This window comes from Biomphalaria glabrata, chromosome 1 (genome assembly GCF_947242115.1).
Source record: "Biomphalaria glabrata chromosome 1, xgBioGlab47.1, whole genome shotgun sequence".
NCBI classification, from domain to species: Eukaryota; Metazoa; Mollusca; class Gastropoda; family Planorbidae; genus Biomphalaria; species Biomphalaria glabrata.
The window spans coordinates 7,306,978-7,318,003 of NC_074711.1; the positions used below are offsets into that span (position 1 = coordinate 7,306,978).

The window sequence follows — 11,026 nt, forward strand, 5'->3', positions numbered from 1 at the left end:
CTATGGAGCTGATGACAATCACTATGAAACAATGACACGCGCCAATTTATCTTCTAGAAAACACGACAGAATTTACTGTTCCACTCTAATTTTATGTGAATGCAAAATAAAGGCTGAGTGAAGAGAGAGAGAGAGAGAGTGAGAGAGAGAGAGCGAGAGAGAGAGAGAGAGAGAAACTGACCTACATAAAACATGTTGTGGGACGTATACACTAATTGACTAACTAACACTACCTAGTATCCATAGAACAACACAAAAACAGCGAAATGTCATTTGTGCTGTGGTTTAAGCTAATTGCACTGGTGGCTCCACTTTTTAGATCTATGTCTGACCAATCATGAGCATTTAGTGCTATTAGGATCTGTCAACCTTAAATCTGCTCTTCATCCTTATATAAAGTGTATCACAGCCTACAGTGAACAAATCTGATACATGTTAACTATAAGGAAATACACACAGATGTTCTTAAAATGAAGCGTGAACTATTGTTGACATTTGCGTTGTGTTTTAAAGTTCTGTGTATTTGCGAGTGGAAAGAAGATCGGGAAACGAAATGGAATTCTAGTGCTGAAAGTTGGCTGGAGTTTCATGTCAACTATTGTGGAATGTATTGTGACGGGTTGAAGTTAGAAATACTAAAGCAAGACTGTGAAAACATAACGCCATGTTTCCCATGTGACTGTGATCCTGACTGTGATATATACGACACATGCTGTCCACTTTTGGTCAACAATTCTTATGTAGAACCTTCTTTTCATACCATAGACCACTTACCAAATCCTGTCAGATTTCAATGTAAAAGTATTCCGAAGGTTTCTAAGGAAGGAGCATATTATATTATTTCAGACTGTGATCTAACTTTTTTATCTAAAAGCTACAAACTCTCCAACGCAAAGAGGAATATTAGTACCACATGTCGAAATCCAAAAACAAAAACGCTGGATGATATAACTCCATATACAGACATTTATTATGGTATTGTGTTCGCGAATAAATTCTGTGCAATGTGCAATGGATATGTTATAAATGACAGCACTACTTACTATGGCAATAACCTTACATTCAAGATAGCAAGACCGTGGACTATTGAGATTTCGTGTAAACATTATCAAAACTTGTATCATTTAACAAACGAATATGAATTTTTCTTTGCTGCTGCTAAGTCGTCTCAATGCAAGATAACTTTGAATCCACCACCAAGTAAAATACCTCCCAAAGTTTGCAGCGAGAGGCTTGATAAAAAATTAAAACATGTTTGTACACATCAAGACTCAGTGGAAGATCAAATGTGTCAGAATTTGCCGAGACGCAAATACCTTCAGGCTGGACTAATGACCAACATGGCCAACATTTTTTGTTTCCTTTGCAATGGCTTACTTAGGCAATCGTGCACTGTTTACGATACAAACATTTCGTGTGGTGTTTCTGGTAATGTAAATATTGATGAGAGAATGCAGTTTCCAAAGCCACCAATGAAAATGCTTTTGACTTTCAAGAAACGAAATCATTTTGAAAATGATAATACTTGCAGCTCACCACTGGACTGGCTAGACTTCCAGGTTGTATGTCTGAATGGATAACACATCTAATGATTTATGTGCATACTAGGGCACAGAATTGTTAAGTGTATGAAGCTTAAATATACCTGTAATAAATTCACTTCATTATTATTAAACACTCTTTCAAATCAATAATTAAGCAAAGTCGCCAGTGCAGAGGTGATATGCTGTTTTTACAAAGCTTATATCAACTCACTCTGTCTGTCTGTCTGGTAAAAATGTTGTGCTTTCACTCTGTCTGTCTGTCTGGTAAAAAGGTTGTGCACTTTATTTCTCCCACGCCTAATTTCGGATTAAGCTGAAAATTTGCACAATCATTTCTTTTACAACACAAGAAACAAAAAAAAAATATCATCAATTAGTTAATTAACTATTGGTAATTAATTATTTTGTTTGCTATCTTGAACAAGGGAAAGAAATCTCACTTGACAGATGTGGTGGTATAAGTTGAATGACTAGCCTTGAGAACTCAAGCCCTCAGAGAACATTTTTTTTTTACATTTAAAAATAAAAGATCATGTAAACATTCACAAGATACCCCCTTCTTCCCTCTCTCTTTCCCAGCAGGTCCAGACAAGTGATAGAAGCATAGCACATTACATGACAGACCCAAACTGATACAATTACGCTTTATAAAAGCTTTGTTTTTTTTTAAAGTCTTTTTTTTTAAATTACTAGTTTCATTATTCCATGTTAAAAATTAATTAACTATTGTTAATTAATTGGTATCTTGAACAAGGGAAATACATTGTACTTTACTGAAGTGGTGGATTAAGCTGAATTAGTCCCCTTTATAGATCGCCAAACAAACTATACATAACTATACAATATTCTATTTTCATACGCACTTTGATAGCAGATTAGTTAATATGTCGGCTTTAATCATAAGTTCGAATTCAGATCGTTCCTCCCTTTTTTTTAAATAAATGCTTTTTAATAAACAATTTTGATAAAATTCACTAGATATTCCTTTCTTTCTCCCTTTCCCACGCTTATTTTCCAAACTGGTCCATATAAGTGATCTTAGTGTATTGAGAAAGCTATAGGGAAGAAACACCGCTAAACAAAAACAGATTTATTGTTGTTAGTCTAGAATGTCTCGATCAGCGTTTCCCAAAGTGGTGTGCACGTACCCCCACGTACGGGAACACTTTGAAGGTCCCGGGTTCCAATCCTGGTGAAGACTGAAAGTTTTAATTCCGGGATCTTCTGGCCTCTGAATCCACCCAGATCTAATGGGTACCTGGCATTATTTGAAGAAAGGTAAAGGCAAGAGGTTCTCGAGTCTATGGATCATCTACTGTACTGGGATAGGCCTATTTTGACTGACAAAACGGTAGATTTTAATCGCCCTGATTTGCTGCTCATCGATAAAAAAGAAAAGGCCGCTACCATTATTGGCATCGCCGTACCACTATCTCATAATTAAAAAAAAAACTGAGCTGGAAAAACAACGAAAATATTGGAACCTTGGCTTGGAGATTAAGCGTTTATGGAAATTATCCAAAATAACAATATACCCCATTGTCATATCAACCGAGGGAATAATAACAACTGACCTCACAGATAACTTCAAGGCCCTTGGCATTCCTAGGAACATTCTCGTTGCCTGTCAGAGGGCGGTACTTCTGCAGACCTGCCACATCACCAGAAAATTCCTCGGTGGAAACTGATAAAGGGACTACGATGAATTTTGTTTCCCTTTAACGAAACTCGACCCTGGCTTCGCCAGAGAATGAATACTCGTTCTTTTATGATAATAATAATAATAATAATAATAATAATCTTTATTGTCCGTAAGGAAATTTGTCTTACAATTTGTGCATTACACCAAACAAAACATTGTACCTATAAAAAAAAAAAAGTACATTCACACCTGACTCGCTCATAATTTACATGTGAAAAGTTTATATCAGATAGTTTCTATTTTATGATTTGATTGCCAGGGGAACAAAAGAGTGTTTGTTTGTCTTTGCTATCGGTGTCTTGTATCTCTTTTGTGATGGTAAAATCACAAAATCCTGACCCAAAGGGTGATTTTTTATTTCTAGAATCTTTTTAGCTTTTCTATGGATTTTGTCTCAAACAGCTGCCCATACGGAGTTTGTTTTTTGCCAATGATTTAGCCAGCAGCATTTAGAATTCTATGGAGTTTATTTTTATTTGTAATGCTTAGATTGCCATACCAGGTAGTGATATTGAAACTTAAAATATTAAAAATGTCAGCGTGATAAAACATAGCCAAGGCCTTTTCACTAACATTAAACGAGGACAGTTTTCTAAGTAATCGTATTCTTTGCTGCCCTTTTTGTTCTGTTCGCAATTGTATGTATGTATGTATGTAGTCGTTACAGATTATTTTCCATACTGATGTTTGTTAGCAACCTCGAGGAAACAATTGATTATTGAACACCGACATAAGCTTCAAAGTTGATAGATCTGATTTGAGAAACTGTTTGCATGACTAGAAATGAATTTGTTAGCTAGCATATTGAGCAGATATATTCTCTAATTGAAACTGCCTCATCTTATCGCTACAAGGAGAACAAAAATTCTTTGTTTTACGGCCAAGAGAAAGTGAACGCTGCCATTGAAAAACTAAATTGATTGAAAATCAAAGTTAGTAATGGAGAAGTAGACTCGTTTCTATCTCTTCATGAGTTTATAACAAATTTTCGGCTACTTAATTAATGCTGATTTTCTGAAATGCTTAACAGAGCATTTGGACAGTTCGCAAATAAGTTTGAAAAACTATTTCCTAGATTTAAACCGATAATATTGAATAACATTTAGCATTAACACAACATCCAAGCCAGAAAGTTGAGGTTGGGGGGGGGGGGGGAGGGGCTAGGGGTACTCAGCGTTACACAAATTTTAAAAGGGGTACACATAAGTCAAAAGTTTGGGAAACACTGGTCTAGATCCATTACAAACTTAATTACATGACTGACTCAAACTAATTGATACAATTACACTTTGTATACGCTTGATTTTTTTAAATTATTTTTTTAAAAATGTTTTTCTGTTGTTTATCGTTTCAGGGAGAATGTCAAGCGGCAAACTGCACAGCTGGGAAAATTCCATCCAAGGACGGCCAGTGTATTACTGCACTAAACGGGATCCGTGGTCTTGCCTACAAATTGGCCTTGACATTAACGCCTCAAGACAAGGTCGTGATAACAGAATCAGAAATTGCAGACTTGAACACTGCTGTGTACCAAAAGTTGAGATCTCTATCCAGTAGAATGGAAATGTCCTATGAGGGTACCATGGAAATACTGGTCAACGGCTCTAAGATTTTGCTTTCTAACACAATTATGGCTGACATTTTAGCAGACGATGAAAAGAATCGAGATGAGTTTGAGAGTGAAATGATTCAGATTGTGACACGATCCTGGGAGTTTACTCTAGCGTCATTTAAAAAGCCTAATATCACACTAAATCTCTTGCTCGGATCAGAATACCACAAACCAGATCTTCAAAACTTTTCACCGCTTTTAGACCTATCAACTATACTGTACGGAATGACTATACCCGAGCTTATACCTTACGACAGCGATTTTCTACCAAAACCATGGCCGGATTGTTGTGACTCAATTGACGTGACTTTTACATTACTATGTCCTTACGTCGCCGTAAACATCACGAATATAACAGTCAACATGCTTGACATTCACCTGTCATTTAACTATGATGGGCGTGTCATCGAGGTTGTGGGTGGTCCTAATATTTCAGTCGTCAATGGAGAACTTCATATCTGTTTGGAGACGTTTAAAACGCTGATAAAAACGAATCCAGTTCAAAACCCTGCTGATATCGCGCTGTATTACTTCCAGATTGTTTGCATCTTGTTTTCTGTTGTTTGTCTCGTGATGTCTCTGGTTACGTATCTTTTATTTTCTTCTCTGAGAACACTTCCGGGGTTAAATAATATGTGTCTTTGTTTATCTATGTTATGCGCGCAGGTAAGTCTGCTGCTAACAGTAGAGTTTGGGGTTAAAGGGCAACTTCCGCCCGAGCTGTGTATGTTTCATGCTATATTTCTTCATTTTAGCTGGTTGGCCTCTTTCGCCTGGATGAGTGGCTGCTGCATCCACATGTTTCTTGCGTTCACTTCATACACTTCGCGGAGAAATGATGTCACTTCCGATCTGCGGAGACACATCCGGTTTTGCGTTTACGGCTTCGGTGTTCCGCTTCTCATTGCGGTTGCGAATGTGGGCGTTAACGCTAGTTTGACTTCCGGGCAGTCAATAGGTTATGATGACACTATATGTTTCCTGGACACACGTAGGTCTGCTCTCACGATTGTACTGACCTTACTTGTTCCACTAGGCGCTACGGTCTTCAGCAACGGGGTTTTGTTCACCTTGACCTTACGTGAAATGATTCACGTCGCCAAAATACAGAAGGAGGCGACCGGGACAGAAGGTCAAGGCGTCATGACCTACGTCAAGTTGTCCACACTAACAGGAGTCTTCTGCATTGTCGCAGCCGTGGCGGTCTGGCTGGATAACATTGTTCTCCAGTTCTTGACCTGTCCACTTATGACGCTACAAGGCGTCTTCATCTTTTTCTCCTTCATATTCAACAAAAGAGTTGGCAACATGTATTACGACTTGTTTGGTCTGCATCGTCTGGGAGCAGTCTTCACTACTCAAAGCAGTAGCAACCAATCAGGCAGCGGGAAACCAATAAAGTCAACGAATCGAAATCAAATTCAATATTCTCAGTCAACATCTAGCACTAAAATATAGAAACTTATTATATGAAGTATCGATTAAACAGGGCGCTATTTCTGTCACAATCCCAAGAAAACTTCAAAATTGTGAATATCCAAGAAGTAGCAGTCGAACAATGATTTTGTTTTGAAATAGCCTCTGTTGGATAGTATCCGTACCATTGTTTGAAATGTGAAAGTAAAGATTTTAAAAATAACTTGGTCACCTATTAAATCACAATGTGAGTTTGGCCTTCTGTCGTAGAACAACTTGGGTTCATCCCAGACTATTCGTTATAGAAGGCCTCAGCACTGACCTGCTACGTCACAACCTGTGGGCAATGTAGACCAATAGCTCGTTGTACAGACCTGTGACATTGCAACGAGCTATTGGTATTCACTGCCCACAGGTTGTGACGTTGCAGGCTCAGGCCTTCTAAGACGATTTTTTTTTTTTGTAATTTCGCACATATTTTTCATGTGATAGTAGATCCCTAGAGTGGACAAAATATAATAAGGGGAATAACTCCAGATACACTGCCACATTTCAAAATAAGTAGCATTTATTTCATTTGATTCATACAAACTAAATAATTATTAAGTATCAACAATTAATAAACTAAACTACTTAGTTAATTTTCTGGTTGATTCGTGTTTTGTTAGATACAACAAATGATTGTGCAAAGTTTCAAATTGATCCGAGAATTACGAGTAGAAAAATTGCACCAGACAGATATAGTGAGTTGACATAAGTTTTGTAAAAGTGGATTTATAGGTACAAAACAATACTAATATGAATAATCAAGTTTTAAGTTTTGATAGATTTTATTATAATTATCAAATTGTGCACATTGAATTAAGGAAATACATAATGGTAGATGTGCAGCCGAGTAGCATAAACCTTTCTATCAAGAGAGCTCTAGCTTAAATCCTGACTTCAGCTGAGTTGTATCTATTGATCACATCAAATCTATTGTAAACTTACTTGTCTGACAAATGAAATACTTGTATTTGAAAAATAAAGAAGAAAAAACTTTTTCTAATAGATCTCTGCTTTAACATTGCCTGCTTCTTTTTTTTAAAGCAAAGTTTTTATTTACTACTAGACATATGTTACCCGCGACCCGCGGGTCTTTATTTGCGCATTACTGTCGATATAGTCACTGAGAGTAAACAATTAAACGAAATAATAATGTAATAAGTAAAGCGAATGTGTCAATGTAAAAATAGTGTGAATGAAGCTATCAAATCAGAAAAGCTAATAGGCATAAATCCATTTAAAAAAAAAAATTAAAACATTTGCTTGTAGGCCTACATATATTTGATTAAAATTTGAGATGAATAGACTAAATTTTGTATGTTCATGTGTATAAAGTATAAAGTAGATCTTGAGGTAGACATAGATCTAAATCTACACTAATCTAGAGCTTTAATAGACTATTGAGTTCATTCTGTGCTGCGCATGCGTGAACTTTTTTTCATGAATGAATATAGGCCTATCTCAACACGGCTACGCAGCTTTAGTGAACAGCGAACGAATATATTAAAAATGCTTTAGAAAAACAAATTTGAATGTTAATTGATTAAAATATGAAATGAATGGACAATAATTAGTATGTTTATGTGTTAAAGCATAAAACTATCTTTGCGAAAAGAAGTTTTATCATCTTAGAGTTCAATAAGAGTTTTAGACCTAGGCCTAGGAATAGACTCAGTAGAGAGATGTGTTAATGTGTAACCATTAGGTAATGTCTAATGAAATAATGTTCGCCAGGGATTCTGTAGTCACAGATATCAGGAACTAATTTATGTAAAAAATGCTTTTGGATAATCTAGTGGATTGGATTTAGATGTATGTTAAACGTAGCTAATGATCCTTTCACGTTATTTCTCTTTCGCTACGAAAATAAAATTAGTTTTGCGAAAATGGGTTTACCCGAAGTCGATACATTCATATCTATTAAAAACGAAAAGAGCGATAGCTTTGTTAAATGAATGGGATTATAAAGTGAACAATTAAACGAAATAATGTTTAGTACGCGATTCATGAATGAATATAGATCTAGGCCTATCTCAACTCGGCTTCGCAGCTTTCGTAAACGAATGTAGCTTTAGAAAACCAAATTTGAATGTTTATTTGATCAAAATATGAAATGAATGGACTTTAATTAATATGTTTATGTGTTAAAGTATAAAACTATCTGTTCGAAGAGAAGTTTTATCATCTTAGAGTTGAATTAGAGTTTTAGATCTAGGGATGGGATTATAAAGTAAACAATTAAACGAATTAATATTTAGTACGCGATTCATTACGGAATTGTCTAATGAAAGAATGTTCGTCAGGAAATCTGTAATCACAGATATAAGGAACTAATTAATGTAAAAAATGCTTTTGAAACACAAAATTGAAGGTTAATCTATATTTTAAAGTAGAATGTGTGGTGTATGTATGGATGGATGTTACTTATAGACATCAAAACCGCTTGACCAATCTTGAAATCAATGGATCTTCTTTTGTATTTTCATGTGTCAAAGTAAAAAACTATCTGCGCAAAGTGTATTTCTTAAAATTAGATCTAGGTCTAAATCCTTTCTATCTTTCCTCATGTCAACATTGTAGACATGGCCTAGATCAGGGGTGGGCAAATTACGGCCCGCGGGCCACATGCGGCCCGCCGAAGTGTTTTATGCGGCCGGCGAAAACCTAAATAAATCAAGGTGCCCACACCACATATAAAATTGCAAATATATTAAAAATAAATCATTGTAAATATCTATAGGAATTATTGAAACTTTTGATTCTTACTTATAATGAAGAGGCTAAAGAAACATTTTCTCTAAACGTCCTTATAAAAAGTTTAAAGTAAACGAACATTATACTTAATAGAAATATTTCGATAAATTCAGTAAAAGACATAAGCCCAGGCCAGTATTTATTCAATGCTATGAAGAACTGTGTTGAAAGAGTTGGGTTATCTTGTACAAGATGGCAAGGGTAACAACTGATGGAGCTTTCACTGAGAAAAACAACCTTTTTAATAAAATATAGAAAATATCCCAACTATAAACTAGTAACTGGAAAGTTTACAAAAAGCTACACTGAATTCATACGTATTGCGACTACTATATTACGCAATAGTAGTATATTATGCACAGTACCGTCCGTCCCCAGGGCCGTCCCTAGGCTTAGTCAAAGTTGCAGTTTCTAAGGTCCGTGATTGTTGGGGACCTCGCAAAGGAAATATACTTTGATTTATAGAGAAGGAAAACAGCGAAACTTGAATTCAATGTTATTGTTTGAAGTGTACTAGGTCTTTAATAAATTGCATAATTTTAGTTTTTTTCCTTTATTTTGTATTTTTATTCCGGGCCACCAAATTCACTTCGCATATGGCCTGCAAGTATCCAAGGCCGGCCCCGACTGGCACATCCGAAAAGTACGTGAAGATTTTGGAATTAAAACATTCTAATATTCGGTAACACAATAGTATTCGCTGGCCAATCACTAGATCAATATGGAATCTCAAGGAAGAAAATGTTAGGTTCCTTGAAGGACATTGACTGTGACCTTGTCACTAATATTTCTAATGAAGAGTTGAAGACAGACTTCATGTTTATTAACGGAAGCATTGCAATTTGTTGTCTGCACTTGACATGTATGTGCATCTTAAATCTTTTTAAACAAAGCTGTTCCATTTCTTGAGGCCAGCAAGAGAAATTAAGGCTTTATCGTTCTACCTTAGCTGAAAGGAGATACTATTTCTAGTGAAATGGTTGAAAAGTACAAGACTTATTTGGATTCCTTGATTGTGGAATTTTAAAACAAATTTTAAGACGTCAATAACTTGAAACCAGTTTTCAATAGCCTCAGTTCACCATTTAATGCAGAAGCTGAAACTTCAGCTCCAGATGACATACCTCCAAGCAAATTATGACCTGAAAGAGAAGTTATAGTCAGTTCCTTCGCGGGAGTTTTATGGGTGCCAGAAGCTGTATATCCACACTTTAAGAAACTTATACTTTCACATTTTATGGAACCACATTCATCTTTGAAAAAGCTTTTCTTTTTGTTTGAAAATTATCAAGTGTTAGAACAGGTCGATGCTTATTGAAGTTAATTTGACAGTGGTCGCAAGAAAAACAACAACTAGTAAGCTAGTTCCATGGTTCCGGAACATTAAGCACGAGAGTAAACAGTTATACACTTCATATTAAGTACTACTATACATTCGTGTTGAAATGATGGATGTAAATGGACAATAGCAAAATTTAAAAAAATCGTAAAGTTAGTTCAAGAAATTGCTAACTCTTGCTTTAATTTCTCATATATATATATATATATATATATATATATATATATATATATATATATATATATATGTGCGGCCCGCCTGGTCCCCAAATTTTATTACTGCGGCCCTCGGTTGAAAAAGGTTGCCCACCCCTGGCCTAGATCCATAAAATACTATAACTGTAATAGAGTCGGAAACTTTATTTTTTTTGAGGGTCTTAAGTTTGTTTTAGGGCTACAATACATACACCACGGTCTAAGTTGGTACCCAAGGAACATTCCTGCCTAGTTTTATCAAGATTGGTCAAGCGGTTTTGATGTCTATAAGTAACATACATCCATACATACACCACACATTCTACTTTATAATATAGATTACGAAAACAATGAAAAACGCATTTGAACAATATTCATTCGTGGAATCTATTTCCAAGTTTACATTTGATTACAATGATC

The 11,026-nt window shown here is 35.7% G+C and overlaps 1 protein-coding gene across 1 annotated transcript; it reads left to right on the forward strand.

Annotated features, from left to right (window-relative positions):
• The first annotated feature begins 384 nt into the window (after positions 1-384).
• LOC129924500 (uncharacterized) lies at positions 385-7,342 on the forward strand. The gene is made up of 2 exons (XM_056019298.1): positions 385-1,559; positions 4,601-7,342. Exons 1-2 carry the CDS (start codon positions 471-473, stop codon positions 6,314-6,316), a joined length of 2,805 nt encoding a protein of 934 aa, XP_055875273.1. The 5' UTR covers positions 385-470; the 3' UTR covers positions 6,317-7,342.
• The last annotated feature ends 3,684 nt before the right edge of the window (positions 7,343-11,026 follow it).

Coding starts and splice junctions, on each gene's coding strand:
- LOC129924500 (XM_056019298.1), top strand. CDS start 471: ATGAAGCGTGAACTATTGTTGACATTTGCGTTGTGTTTTAAAGTTCTG. Junction 1,560..4,600: donor TGGACTGGCTAGACTTCCAG/GTTGTATGTCTG, acceptor TTATCGTTTCAG/GGAGAATGTCAAGCGGCAAA.